General features: G+C 38.0%; 1 protein-coding gene across 3 annotated transcripts in view; it reads left to right on the top strand.

Moving 5' to 3' along the window:
* The window catches only part of zgc:162872 (BAR_ACAPs and ArfGap_ACAP domain-containing protein), a 184476-nt gene that overhangs the window by 149792 nt on the left and 18876 nt on the right, over positions 1–15808 (top strand). For 2 of the 3 annotated variants that reach the window (XM_051923635.1, XM_051923636.1), the window contains exons 15-18: positions 1765–1834; positions 1932–2026; positions 2817–2893; positions 11756–11937. In XM_051923635.1, coding sequence (XP_051779595.1) covers positions 1765–1834; positions 1932–2026; positions 2817–2893; positions 11756–11937 — 424 coding nt within the window. Of the gene's footprint in view, positions 1–1764; positions 1835–1931; positions 2027–2816; positions 2894–11755; positions 11954–15808 lie in introns of all 3 variants that reach the window. The other variant, XR_007934257.1, reaches the window with a different exon arrangement.

The raw sequence follows: 15808 nt of genomic DNA, 5'->3' as shown, positions 1-15808 counted from the left end.
GATCTTTGCAGTTGTCAATCTAAAAGGCTGACATTGTGAGCCTTTCAAATATTGAAGGATTAATCTTGCTGTCCAATTGAATGTTTAATTAGATTTCTGTGGGTTTTTATGTCTTCCATCATTTGAATACAGGGTGATGTTTGATTGTTCGGGTGTTGTGAGTTTTTTGTCCAATCTAACCCACTCTTTTTGTTGGATGGTGGCTGAAACAGTGAGGTCATAAGTAGAAGTAGCCAAAATGAAGTTTCTTTGCAAGATTGCCTGGATTCACTCCTGATGTCAGGTTTGAGAAACTTGACAATCCTGGATGATCTTGGAGTACAAGCATTTGAGGATGGAGAAGCCATCCAGGATATATAGTAGACCTCAAAGCTGGAGAATGTTAATGGGGTTAGGAGATAAAATTAGTTAAATATGAGCCAATTGTGTGTCAGTCAGTTTTACTTTGTGCTTCTCTAAGTGAGCATCTTAACAAGGCACTTTTTAAAGCATATATTATAAAAGAGGAAATTAGTAATACCATAAAAAATTTGGAGGAACCACTGTTAGAGGACATTTACTCAACACTTCTGTAGCTGCTGAAATATATAAGGTGTCATCAGGCACGGGTAAGACGCGTGCCAAAAGAATTCTCAGAGTCCAAGAGTTCGTTTTAAAGGTATTTAGTGAAAGGTAAAAGCAAATAGTCCACACAAGCATAAAAGAAAAAATAGTTACACACGTAGAATAAAAGGCAAAAAAAAAAAGGAAAAATGTATCTTCTTTAAACTTAGCTTTTCTTGAAAGACTTTAGTTATTTCTATACTTAAAGGTTCTTAATTTCTTCTTCTGTATGCCTTGGCGTACGGTGCGGTACTTAAGTAAACAAGTTTTCTTTACTTGTTATTTCTCACATTCAAAGAGCCCATAGGCCATCGAGCACTGTTACGTGCGGTCACGTTTCTTCTTCTCTACTTAAAGGTTAATTTCTTTTTCTCTACTTAAAGGTTCTTAGCTTTTTCTTCTGTACGCTTTACGTACGGCACAACACATAAATTAAGTGCTGTTAAGTACATATTTGCTTCACACACTCAAAAGGCTCGTAAGCCGGTTGGCACATAGGCAAGTGCCCAGACACGGTGACATGCAATCACGGTTAAAAACCGTATGCCTCTACACCTTATACAAGGCAAGGCTATCACTAGCTGACTGAAGAATAATGTTTACTCCAAGCTGTTAGAAATGATAAGAATATACCACTACGATTCTATTTACGGGGGTTAAAGGAACTTTCCGTTATTTATGCATTGTTATCTAAGAAATATTCATGAATCTTATAGAACAAGGAAAATGGCTCTTACAACTCCTAAAATGTTATACTTCTTTTGTTTTTTTCCTTATTCACCAGTATCGTCCATGGCAGATAAGATAAATCTAAATGTTACATGACAAGCACTGTTAAACTCACTTAGCCCATTTCAGGGTAACTGGGTGCCTGAAACTTTCCCAGTTACATTGGACATACAACAGAAAGCAGCACTGAACATGGTTCTAGTCTATCTCAGGGTCCATTAATACATGTCTTTGTAGAGTCTGAATGTTCTTCAAGTACTTTGGTTTTCTTCCTATATCACCAAAGACAACATCAAACATCAGTATTCAAAGCCAGGATACTGGGTCCATGAGATAGCAGTGTTGTTCTCTGTGACACGGTGATAAGCAAATGTGATAGTTTTAGGGAAATAAAAAAGTAGATTTGACTCAATGGCCAATGTGTTGTTTTAGGAGTCTTGGAGTTCATCTCTCAAAGGTCCGTTCAGTCACTCTGGATTCCTGGGAGCCAACACAGCTAAAGGTAGAGTGGGTTTCCCTTTTGGATTTAACAGCAAGATTTTTTGGTAATATTTATTTTATTTATTTTCAGTCATCTCATTGTTTTCCTTGTTGTGCAGCTCCTCTGTGTCTTGGGCAATGATATCATCAACAGTATATATGAAGCTAGATGTTTTGAAGAAGGTGCTGTGAAAGTGACTGCGGCCAGCTCTTGGTAAAAAGATTCTTTATGGTATTTGTTTAATTCACAATAGCCAGTGTTGTTAATCTTTTTGTGAGCTTTTCATTTATCTGTGTTTGCTTTCTTTAATCACCATTTTTACTCAATACTTCCTTTGTCTGGAGAAGTTCCGAACAGGTAGTTATACCCAGTGGCCTCTATCTTTGATGGTGTGACTTCATAAATACCATAATCTAGGAAATAAATATGTGGAGACTTAACAGTATTAAAGATGACATTAGCCCTCTCCTTTTTAGCTTCATATTTCTATTTTCACTCACTCATTCCATCTAATCTTAGATCTGTAATCACTTCTGCACTCACTGAAATATTGTAGACTATCCTTCTAGTCTGGCCAAAGTCACAAAATAAACAGGAACATCCACTTTCTGAGAACCAGACCATCTCAGACTGCATACTGGAGTTTTATTTTTCCTTACTTAAATTCTTTTTCACCTTCTTTGTGGGTTTTATTGGAGCTGATGTATATTTGTGTTGAGTATACCTGTGTCAGAAATTTACAGGGGAATTCCCCATATTTAAGTAAACTAATTTAGCAAGTACTGCACTATAAAGTGCAATGGATACTTAATACCCTGAATATGCATTATATTGGAATTTTGGATTTGTAGAGGATTTTAACAGACTTGTACATTTTCAAAATAAATCTTATAAAATAAATTTAATTGTGTTGTTTTTAAGGTTGCATTGATTAATAAGAAATAGATATTTGAAAGATGAAGAAATGTAGGCCATTGTATTAAAATGTTGTTTTTACTTTCAGGCAAGAAAAGGAGGCATGGATCAAAGCAAAGTATGTTGAAAAGAGATTTGTGAAGAAACCCTCATTTTCCATGCAAGGTTGTGACGACTTGTCATTGCTTTAAATTACTTGCTGTGTGAGCATGAAGCATATTTTGTAGGCATTCAAGGAGAAATCATTTGAAGATTTGTTTTAGGAAATCTATTTGTGAGAGAATTGTGGTTAGAGATACAGGGGTATAATTCAGTCAGTGAAGTAAATGGATAAGCTTTATAAAAAATGAATCCCACCCTAAAATTCCTACTTTACCATTCAAAAAATCACTCAAAATAGGATTCATTATAAGGTTGAGCACCCCTGGGCTTACATGCAAATATCATCTCCGAGCCTGGCTCCCAGTTAACTTCCTGGGCAAGGGTTTCTTTCTTTTAATGATATCCTTTACTGGAATCACGTTCAGGTTTTTGTCTTGGTGTTCCAGTCCTTCTCCACCACAACAACATAATATCTGCAATGCTGTAACCCTACAGACATTTCTTCATTTGCTTTTAAGTTACTAAGTCAAGTTGTCAGAGGTGACAGTTTGACCCCCAAAAGCTGTGGTCTGATTTTCTAAAGGACTAATAATGAATAAAATTGATTGACTCAAAGTCCAACTTGTAAGGGTTTATATTTGAACTTAATATTTGGTGGTTTTCCCTGATTTCAGTGATTTCATTTTCATGAACGCTTTTTCATGAAGGCTTTTCTCGGACTGATAACACCGCTTGAGACCAGAGGACATACCTGTACTTGTAAAGCTGTTTTTTATTTTTCTCCACATCCATGCATTCATATGAGTTTTAATTATTACTAGAAAAATACATGTGCACAGATAGCTGAGCAAGTACCTTTGAGCAGAGGCATGTGTCAATAACTGGAGAATTTGAGACAGATCTAGAATGTATTTAAAAGCTTAAATTTCTACATTCCTACAGTAAAATGTCTAAAATCTGGAACATTTGATTAGTGTATAAAATATCTGGTCATCTTACCTTGACACCTTGCAAAGTAAATCATCCCCAGGAAAAGCAGCAAATCATTGTACATACATCCCACTTCACTGACACCAATTTCTGAATGTCATTTATGAAAATATCAATAGGGTTTAATTGAATAGCATAAATAACGCAGGTTCTGACAGTTCTGTAGTACATAATAATAATAGTAATAATAATGTTTTACTTATGTAGGGCCTTTCAAACACTCAAGGACACTTTACAATTCAATACACACATTAACAAGACAGTAGAAATTACATACACGAAAAAGAATAATACTCATTGAAAAGATGTGTTTTTAACAGAAGTTTGAAATTATTAATAGATTTTTCCTCGCGAAGGCTGAGAGGGAGAGAATTCCAAATTTTAGGGGCTATCACTCTGAAAGCTCTGCCACCCATAGTTACTAACCTGTATTTAGGTAGAATGAATAACTTAGTGTCCGATGATCGTAATGCACAGGCAGGAGTGTAAGGAAACAGCAGCTCCGACAGAAAATGAGGGGCTAACCCATGAAGGGTTTTAAAGGCGAGAAAAAAATTTTTTTATTTTTAATTCTTGAAGAAATGTGCTCCACGTGCCTACCAATGCGTGAAACTCCCTGGTGTGGCGGAAGTGTCGGCTGTGCACCCGGAAGCTCTCCGGGTGTCCCTGGTCGTCTTCCCCCCAGCACTTCCGGGTGTGGCAAAAGTGCTGAGTACCAGGGCTCTCCAGGCATCGGGGCGCCCCCTGGCAGTGACCATGGGCCCCTATAGAGTTGAGCTTCTAAGCTCTGTTCCCGTGGTCCCCAAAGCCACCAGGGCGGTTGCCCCCTCGTGGTCTGGAGGAGGCGTAAGCCCTCCTCCGGTCCTTCCGGGCATCCCAGCTGGGTGCCTCCCCCAGCCGCTTGCCATAGTAAGTAAACAAGCAGCAGAATTCTGAACATATTGTAATCTACCGATATATTTAGTCAGGAGGCCATAAAACAAAGCATTGCAATAGCCCAGATGGGTAGTGATGAAAGCGTGAATGAATGTTTCAGTATCTTTCACACTGAGGAAAGAATGCAGATGAGCAATGTTGCAAAGTTGACAAAAGGTTGTCTGTATTATTGAGCTAATGTGTGATTGAAAAGTAAGAAGCTGATCAAAGATGACAAATAAATTACGGACTGATGCTGAGGGTTGAACCAGGATCCCATTAATGTCAATTTTTAGCCCACGAAGGGTAGAGGGGACAGATTTGGTATCAACTAATAAGATTTCTGTTTTATCAGGATTGAGTTGTAAAATATTATCTGTCATCCGATGATTGATTTCCCGAATGCGGGCAGTCAGCGCAACAGGTGAAGATGTTGCAGTTGCATCAACACTTACATAAAGTTGTGTGTCATTGGCATAACAACAACAACAACATTTATTTATATAGCACATTTTCATACAAAAAGTAGCTCAAAGTGCTTTACATAATGAAGAAAAGAAAAATAAAAGACAAAATACAAAATTAAAATAAGATAACATTAGTTAACATAGAAAAGGAGTAAGGTCCGATGGCCAGGATGGACAGAAACAACAAAAAAAAACTCCAGATGGCTGGAGAAAAAAATAAAATCTGCAGGGGTTCCAGGCCATGAGACCGCCCAGTCCCCCCTGGGCATTCTACCTAACATAAATGAAAATAGTCCTCTTTGTAGTTAGGGTTCTCACGGAGTCACTTGATGCTGATAGTCATACAGACTTCTGGCTTTTAATCCATCCATCATTGTTGGAACATCATGGAGCTTTGGGTAGATGGTGGTGGCGCAAGACACCGGAAAAGGAAACAGAAGAGAGAGTAGGGATTAGTACAGATTTTGAATGAATAGTTATTATAATGGATTGGATATACAGAGTATCAAGATTAAATTACAGTGAAGTTATGAGAAAGCCATGTTAAAATAATGTATTTTCAGCAGTTTTTTTAAAGTGCTCCACTGTATTAGCCTGGCGAATTCCTACTGGCAGGCTATTCCAGATTTTAGGTGCATAACAGCAGAAGGCCGCCTGACCACTTCTTTTAAGTTTTGCTCTCGGAATTCTAAGGAGACACTCAGTTGAGGATCTGAGGTTACGATTTGGAGTATAAGGTGTCAGACATTCCGATATATAAGATGGAGCGAGATTATTTAAGGCTTTATAAACCATAAGCAGAATTTTAAAGTCAATTCTGAATGACACAGGTAACCAGTGTAGTGACATCAAAACTGGAGAAATGTGTTCAGATTTTCTTTTCCTGGTAAGGATTCTAGCAGCTGCATTCTGCACTCGTTGCAAACGATTTATGTCTTTTTTGGGTAGTCCTGAGAGGAGTGCGTTACAGTAATTTAGCCGACTGAAAACAAATGCGTGAACTAATTTCTCTGCATCTTTCGATGATATAAGAGGTCTAACTTTTGCTATGTTTCTTAAGTGAAAAAATGCTGTCCTAGTGATCTGATTAATATGTGATTTAAAATTCAGATTACAGTCAATGGTTACCCCTAAGCTTTTTACCTCCGTTTTGACTTTTAATCCTAATGCATCCAGTTTATTTCTAATAGCCTCATTGTATCCATTATTGCCAATCACTAAGATTTCGGTTTTCTGTTTATTTAATTTGAGAAAGTTACTATTCATCCATTCTGAGATACAGGTTAGACATTGTGTTAGCGAATCAAGAGATTCGGGGTCATCGGGTGCTATTGATACAGTGGTGTGAAAAACTATTTGCCCTCTTCCTGATTTCTTATTCTTTTGCATGTTTGTCACACAAAATGTTTCTGATCATCAAACACATTTAACCATTAGTCAAATATAACACAAGTAAACACAAAATGTAGTTTGTAAATGGTGGTTTTTATTATTTAGGGAGAAAAAAAAATCCAAACCTACATGGCCCTGTGTGAAAAAGTAATTGCCCCCTGAACCTAATAACTGGTTGGGTCACCCTTAGCAGCAATAACTGCAATCAAGCATTTGCGATAACTTGCAATGAGTCTTTGACAGCGCTCTGGAGGAATTTTGGCCCACTCATCTTTGCAAAATTGTTGTAATTCAGCTTTATTTGAGGGTTTTCTAGCATGAACCGCCTTTTTAAGGTCATGCCATAGCATCTCAATTGGATTCAGGTCAGGACTTTGACTAGGCCACTCCAAAGTCTTCATTTTGTTTTTATTCAGCCATTCAGAGGTGGATTTGCTGGTGTGTTTTGGGTCATTGTCCTGTTGCAGCACCCAAGATCGCTTCAGCTTGAGTTGACGAACAGATGGCCGGACATTCTCCTTCAGGATTTTTTGGTAGACAGTAGAATTCATGGTTCCATCTATCACAGCAAGCCTTTCAGGTCCTGAAGCAGCAAAACAACCCCAGACCATCACATTACCACCACCATATTTTACTGTTGGTATGATGTTCTTTTTCTGAAATGCTGTGTTCCTTTTACGCCAGATGTAACGAGACATTTGCCTTCCAAAAAGTTCAACTTTTGACTCATCAGTCCACAAGGTATTTTCCCAAAAGTCTTGGCAATCATTGAGATGTTTCTTAGCAAAATTGAGACGAGCCCTAATGTTCTTTTTGCTTAACAGTGGTTTGCGTTTTGGAAATCTGCCATGCAGGCCGTTTTTGCCCAGTCTCTTTCTTATGGTGGAGTCGTGAACACTGACCTTAATTGAGGCAAGTGAGGCCTGCAGTTCTTTAGACGTTGTCCTGGGGTCTTTTGTGACCTCTCGGATGAGTCGTCTCTGCGCTCTTGGGGTAATTTTGGTCGGCCGGCCACTCCTGGGAAGGTTCACCACTGTTCCATGTTTTTGCCATTTGTGGATAATGGCTCACACTGTGGTTCGCTGGAGTCCCAAAGCTTTAGAAATGGCTTTATAACCTTTACCAGACTGATAGATCTCAATTACTTCTGTTCTCATTTGTTCCTGAATTTCTTTGGATCTTGGCATGATGTCTAGCTTTTGAGGTGCTTTTGGTCTACTTCTCTGTGTCAGGCAGCTCCTATTTAAGTGATTTCTTGATTGAAACAGGTGTGGCAGTAACTGGGGGTGGCTACGGAAATTGAACACAGGTGTGATACACCACAGTTAGGTTATTTTTTAACAAGGGGGCAATTACTTTTTCACACAGGGCCATGTAGGTTTGGATTTTTTTTCTCCCTAAATAATAAACACCATCATTTAAAAACTGCATTTTGTGTTTACTTGTGTTATATTTGACTAATGGTTAAATGTGTTTGATGATCAAAAACATTTTGTGTGACAAACATGCAAAAGAATAAGAAATCAGGAAGGGGGCAAATAGTTTTTCACACCACTGTAAATACAGCTGTGTGTCATCAGCATAGCTGTGGTAGCTCACATTATGTCCCGAGATAATCTGACCTAATGGAAGCATTTAGATTGAGAAGAGCAGCGGACCCAGGATAGAGCCTTGTGGAACACCATATAGGATATCATGTGTCTTTGAATTATAATTACCACAACTAACAAAGAATTTTCTCCCTGCCAGGTAGGATTCAAACCAATTTAAGACGCTGCCAGAGAGGCCCACCCATTGACTAAGGCGATTTCTTAAGAATATTATGATCAATGGTGTCAAATGCAGCACTCAGATCTAAGAGGATGAGAACAGATAAATGGCCTCTGTCTGCATTTACCCGCAAGTCATTTACTACTTTAACAAGTGCAGTTTCTGTGCTGTGATTTGTTCTAAAACCTGACTGAAATTTATCAAGAATAGCATGTTTATTGAGGTGCTCATTTAACTGCATAATGACTGCCTTCTCTAGAATTTTACTTAAGAAAGGCAGGTTAGAGACGGGCCTATAATTTTCAAGAGCAGAGGGGTCGAGATTATTTTTCTTAAGTAGGGGTTTAACTACAGCAGTCTTAAGACAGTCTGGGAAGACCCCCGTATCTAATGACGAATTTACTATGTCAAGAACATTATCAATTAGCACGCCTGATACTTCTTTGAAAAATTTTGTTGGTATTGGGTCAAGGGCACAGGTGGAGGGTTTCATTTGAGAAATTATTTTATGTAAATCAGGTAAATCTATCCTAGTGAAAGAATTTAATTTGTTTATTACGGAATACTGGGGTTTAGGAGGATCCTTAGTGTTGGGGAGATATACTATGTTATTTCTAATATCATTAATTTTTTGATTGAAAAATACAGCGATAGCCTCACAGGTTTTACTGGAAGTACTTAGGAGGCATTCCTTTGAGTTACCTGGGTTTAACAGACGATCAATCGTCGAAAATAAGACTCTGGGATTACTAGCATTGTTATTTATAATCTTAGAGAAATAGCGCCTCTCAAGGCGGACTGTGTTATTGTATTCTGTTATTTTAACTTTTAATATTTCATAGTCAATAGTTAGTTTAGTCTTCCTCCATTTACGCTCAGCTCTACGGCATGTTCTCTTTAAATCAGACACTCTTTGTGGAAGTGGAAGCTCAGATCATACTGATGAATAATCTAACCTAATGGGAGCATATAGATGTTGAAGAGGATTGGACTGAGAACTGACCCTTGAGGGGATACCTTGTGTGAATAAAGTAGTGTCAGATTTGTATTCCCTAATGAAGACTTAATACTGACGATCACTGGGGTATGATGTTAACCAAGAAAGAGCAGCACCAGAGATACCAATAGCTGACAGTCGGGACAGTAAAATGTTATGGTTAACTGTATCAAATGCTGCACTCAAGTCAAGAAGAACTAGAATAGCGGCCATCCTAGAATCTGCAGTTATAAGTAAGTTATTGGCTACCTTAAGTAAAGCAGTTTCAGTGCTATGTATGGCTCTGAATCCAGATTGAAAAGGCTCAAGCAGGTTATGCAAATTTAAATAATCATTTGGTTGAGCAGCAACAACCTTTTCTAAGATCTTAGTCATAAATGGAAGATTAGAAGTGGGGCAATAAAATTTTAGCTGTAAGGGATCTGAGCCAGGTGTTTTTAAAACAGGTTATAGCAGCAGTTTTTAAATCACTTGGAACAATACAGGTGTGGAAACTACAGTTGATAAAGTGAGAAATGGGGGCAGAAAGTTTGTCAGTACAAGCCTTAATCAGTAAAGTAGGGGCAGGATCTAGGTGGCTGGTAGATTGATTTAATTTAGATATTACTTCAGCAATAAAAGTTGGTGTAGTGGAGTTAAATTTAGAGAAATAAACTGTAGATTTAGAAGTATAATCAGTCGATAGAGATGAGGAATGGTTAGTAGAGAAACTTTGATATATGGTCATAATTTTTGACTGAAAATAGTCCAAAAATTACAGTGCTCAACAGAGAAATAAGGATTTTTAACAGCAGGTTGACAAGGTCTTTTAACTGTATTAAAAAGATATCTAGGGCGACAAGTACCAAAGTAAATAAAGTGGAATAGTACTTTGAACATGCCACCGATAAGGCACATCTGTATTCCTTCAGATGTTCGGTGTAAGCCAGGAACCAGTGTTCTTCCAGAGCCTTTCCAAGCAGCGACCAGTTTGTTTCATGGTACGCAATTCTGCTGTAAACCATGGAGATGACTGGGTAGTAGGAACAACCAAGGATTTAATAATTGCATAATGATCCAAAATTTGTGACAATGTGGAATTATATAGAGAGAAAATCTGCATAGGGTAAGACAACCCAGAAACATCATAGAGACAGGAAACACCAACAGACATAGAGAAGAATAATTGATCAATGTTCTTGATATTACGATAGGTTATTTTAGATTTTAGAGTTATTTTATGGATGGGATAAGTGAAGCTAAATTTTAATCAGCTTATGATCGGAGATACCAATAACAGTACTGGATGTACAGACATTCTGCAGACCAGTGGAACATGCAATATCCAGAATATGGCCCTTAGCATGGGTTGAAAAACCAACATGCTGCACAAAACTGAAACAATCCAGTACTGAACGTAGCTCACAAGCAGATGGACAGTCAGAATCTGCATGAATATTAAGGTCACCAAGTAAAATAACAGCAGTAGACATGCCACAGACAAGAGTGAGTATTTCATAAAGTTCAGAGAAAAAAATCGAGCTGAAGCTTAGGAGGTCTGTAGATTAATATAATGTGCAGTGAAGCCTTTCCAGGGATTTTAACAACCAGGTATTCAAAAGACTTAATGTTGTGAAAATCAACAGTGGTTGCTTTAAGACAATCACGCTGAACCACCACCAATCCACCTCCTCGGCCTGTCAGACGGGGTGTGGACAGGTAACTGTAACCAGCGGGGGTAAGCAGATTTAGTTGTAAGTAATCACCTGGATTTTGCCACGTTTCTACAAGGAACAACATGTCCTGTTTTTTAGAACTTGATAAGTTGTTAAGGAAAGTAGTTTTATTAAGTACAGTTAAGACACAAGCAAAAACTGGGTGGACAACTGGGTAAGCTGCTAGACACTGGCAGTGTCCAACTGTAGAAACACTTGCATAGTGTAGTGAGTGGAAAGTAATTAGCAATTAAACAATGCAAAGTTCATTTTGGACTTCCATATTTGGTCATTGTAACTTACTGAATTAGCTTATTTGGCACTGAATCACTATAATTTCATTTCATATTTTATTGTAATTTGCAACTTTTCATCACTTTACTCCCTTTGGCAAGTGTTTCTTTTGATTTTGTCAGAGAGCTGTGTCCTTACAGCTAAGTGCTGAAGTTTGCTTTAATTCTCCCTGCAGCTTGTAAATTACATTTACAGAGACACCCTGTTTATTTTAGCAAACTAAAGAACTTTTTGGATAAAGAAAAAAAAAGTGGAATTCTAGGCTATGGCATTTAATGGACTACTGAAATGTTTGTGCTGATCAATATTGCAGATTTAATAGTTTCCAGGTTTATTGTCATTTCTGTAGCATGAAGGAATTGTGTCTGGGACTCTTATTAGGGTTTCTTGTTTCTTTCCAATCTAGGTCAAAGCTTGGTGGCATCACAGACTGTCAGCAGTGAACAACATCTTGGGTTGCAGCTGTATCAGGCTGCACAGGAGGGCCACCTAGGTAATATGGCAGCCGCACTTGCTCAAGGAGCGGACATCAATTGGGCTAACAAGGAAGAGGAAGGACGCACACCATTAATCAGTGCTATGCATGGGGTGAGACGGAAGTGTGGTGAGGACACTGACTCAGTAGTTAACCGAATAAAATGGTAGATGACATCAGCAAATGTTGATCATCTGATCTCTTGTATAAAATACAGACATGCCTTTATTAACAGAGCTGCACATTAATAATTTTTTAAATTTTCATTTTGAGCATGTGCAATTTGATATTCAAAAAAGCTTTAATGGTTCTTTTTGGTTTTTTTTCCACACACGCTTAGTGGCATTAGAAACTATGACTTATTCTTTGTCATGCATACTCTGCATGAGCAGCATATGCCAGCTCATAAGAAAGTGGATTATAGGAAGATGAAAATAAATGAAAATTATTACTTTTTTGGGGGTAACACAAAAAATTCTTAATACTCAGATTTCCTAAGTGAGGATTTTGGAGAAATGTGGTCATTGTATAAAGCTTGTCTCACAGTAACTTGGCTATTTTTCATTATTAGTCATAGAGGAAGCATCCAGCATAGTAAGGGCATTTCTACGACTTTTAGTATTTTTGTCAGTCAGGTCAATGTATATTTTTGAACAAGGCAGCTTTCTAACCTTAATACAGTGCATCCGGAAAGTATTCACAGCGCATCACTTTTTCCACATTTTGTTATGTTACAGGCTTATTCCAAAATGGATTAAATTCATTTTTTTCCTCAGAATTCTACACACAACACCCCATAATGACAACGTGAAAATACTTTACTTGAGATTTTTGCAAATTTATTAAAAATAAAAAAACTGAGAAATCACATGTACATAAGTATTCACAGCCTTTGCTCAGTACTTTGTCGATGCACCTTTGGCAGCAATTGCAGCCTCAAGTCTTTTTGAATATGATGCCACAAGCTTGGCATACCTATCCTTGGCCAGTTTCGCCCATTTCTCTTTGCAGCACCTCTCAAGCTCCATCAGGTTGGATGAGAAGCGTCGGTGCACAGCCATTTTAAGATCTCTCCAGAGATGTTCAATCGGATTCAAGTCTGGGCTCTGGCTGGGCCACTCAAGCACATTCACAGAGTTGTCCTGAAGCCACTCCTTTGATATCTTGGCTGTGTGCTTAGGGTCGTTGTCCTGCTGAAAGATGAACCGTCGCCCCGATCTGAGGTCAAGAGTGCTCTGGAGCAGGTTTTCATCCAAGATGTCTCTGTACATTGCTGCAGTCCTCTTTCCCTTTATCCTGACTAGTCTCCCAGTTCCTGCCACTGAAAAACATCTCCACAGCATGATGCTGCCACCACCATGTTTCACTGTAGGAATGGTATTGGCCTGCTGATGAGCGGTGCCTGGTTTCCTCCAAACGTGACGCCTGGCATTCACACCAAAGAGTTCAATCTTTGTCTCATCAGACCAGAGAATTTTCTTTCTCATGGTCTGAGAGTCCTTCAGGTGCCTTTTGGGAAACTCCAGGCGGGCTGCCATGTGCCTTTTACTAAGGAGTGGCATCCATCTGGCCACTCTACCATACAGGCCTGATTGGTGGATTGCTGCAGAGATGGTTGTCCTTCTGGAAGGTTCTCCTCTCTCCACAGAGGACCTCTGGAGCTCTGACAGAGTGACCATCGGGTTCTTGGTCACCTCCCTGACTAAGGCCCTTCTCCTCCGATCGCTCAGTTTAGATGGCCGGCCAGCTCTAGGAAGAGTCCTGGTGGTTTCGAACTTCTTCCACTTACGGATGATGGAGGCCACTGTACTCATTGGGACCTTCAAAGCAGCAGAAATTTTTCTGTAACCTTCCCCAGATTTGTGCCTCGAGACAATCCTGTCTCGGAGGTCTACAGACAATTCCTTTGACTTCATGCTTGGTTTGTGCTCTGACATGAACTGTCAACTGTGGGACCTTATATAGACAGGTGTGTGCCTTTCCAAATCATGTCCAATCAACTGAATTTACCACAGGTGGACTCCAATTAAGCTGCAGAAACATCTCAAGGATGATCAGGGGAAACAGGATGCACCTGAGCTCAATTTTGAGCTTCTTGGCAAAGGTTGTGAATACTTATGTACATGTGCTTTCTCAATTTTTTTATTTTTAATAAATTCGCAAAAATCTCAAGTAAAGTTTTTTCACGTTGGCATTATGGGGTGTTGTGTGTAGAATTCTGAGGAAAAATATGAATTTAATTCATTTTGGAATAAGGCTGTAACATAACAAAATATGGAAAAGTGATGCACTGTGAGTACTTTCCGGATGCACTGTATATCTTAATGGCAACATTCATGTGTCTCTGACTGTTTTGAATATGCTTGCTTTGTAAAATACTTGCCCTGCATTGCACGCAGTCATTCTGTATGTATTTAGGAAGTATTTGTCAATATCTTAAATGGTTTACAAGTTCTTGCTGCTACAGCCACATATATGAAAACTTATCTTTTTATTTTAAAGTTAATAATAAGTACATTTCAATTGTTCTTTTCACAAAGCACATTTTTATTTAAAGCATTTTTATAAACCCCCCTCTTTGGAACTTGCATGATCACTATATTAAAATTAATAATACTCTTTATGCATATAGCACCTTTGTATGATACAAAAGTATAAAAGCTTGGTGAAATTGATTATATGCAGGTTTTATAATTTATTTTGAGGATGAAGCATATTTATTCCTTTGTTTTAAAAGGATGTGTAACACTCTTTTCCTATAAAACATATATTTTCATTTATATAACATGAAATGTTATCCAGTCCCCTTTAAGTGTTGTTATATGGTAAATAAGAATTGCAGTATGCACCAGTATAATATCAAAAAATATATATACATTTTTTCTAGCTTTAATTAAAAGTTAAACATAGAAATACTGAATGACTTTATGGGAAGAATATTCTGTAGGCAAAGTAGCAAAGGGAAAACAATCTCCACTGTGATGCACACTTTTAAGAAAGTTAACCTCTGGAATTCAAAATATTTTTTGGTTAGGATTGTGATATTATTGCTGTATATTCAATATAGAGTGTTAGCTAGATTCTACAGACCCTAATCGACATGAGCCCAGCTGTGAGTGAGGGAGTTGCTCTTTCCCAGTTGTCTGCTTTACCATGCAATGTGTGATCCCAGGATGGCATCTGTGCTGTATCACATCTTTTTCCTTCTTCATAAAGAGTTCCATTGTTTAAGGATAAGTGATAGTCAAAATCATTTACAAATGATTAAGATGCTTTATGGTTTTGGCAGTGTGTTTTGTTCAGCCAGACTGATTCCCAGCCTTGAAAGATATGTCACCTGGCCAACATTTCATAGTGGATACATTTTTCTTAAGAGTACACCCACATATGTTTTCTGTGTGAGAGAGAGAGAGTGATGCCTTTGGCTTATTTTTGATTTTGCACAGTCAGTTATTCAAACAGAAATGGATAATACTTTAAAGAGTTATACTACCCTTTTATGCTAGCTTCTTAATTTTTAAGATAATAGCTGCCAGTTTGCATTTCATTCTCTTTGCTCCAAAAAAAGATACTTGTAAAGTTTTTCTAACTTATCTTGACATCTACTTCCTTGTAATATTTACCTTAATTTTCCACATGTCTAAATGTAACACCTTTTAAATTTCTAATATGGTCTTGTATAAGTGTTACTTTGGGTGTTCAGGGTTGTATTCTGTGTTATATCCGCTGCTACCATTTGAGAATGTTTAAAGTTGTCAGTTTAGTCATTTGTTGTTCTTTATTGTTTTAAATTTTTATTTCTATTTAATAACAACAAACCATCAGTCTGTCATACTCCTCCTAAACTGTATCACATAGGGGGCAGACATACTGTGTAAGACCTCAAAAACAGAAACAGAAAAGGAAAAGATGGGGAATGCTGTGGTTTAGGAGGGATGGAAAATTTAGGAAAAAGTGTGATGGCTGATCTCTTATATATATATA

The sequence above is a fragment of the Erpetoichthys calabaricus genome, chromosome 2, assembly GCF_900747795.2.
Source record: "Erpetoichthys calabaricus chromosome 2, fErpCal1.3, whole genome shotgun sequence".
Classification (NCBI taxonomy): Eukaryota; Metazoa; Chordata; class Cladistia; order Polypteriformes; family Polypteridae; genus Erpetoichthys; species Erpetoichthys calabaricus.
This window is presented reverse-complemented; position numbering and strand designations above follow the sequence as displayed.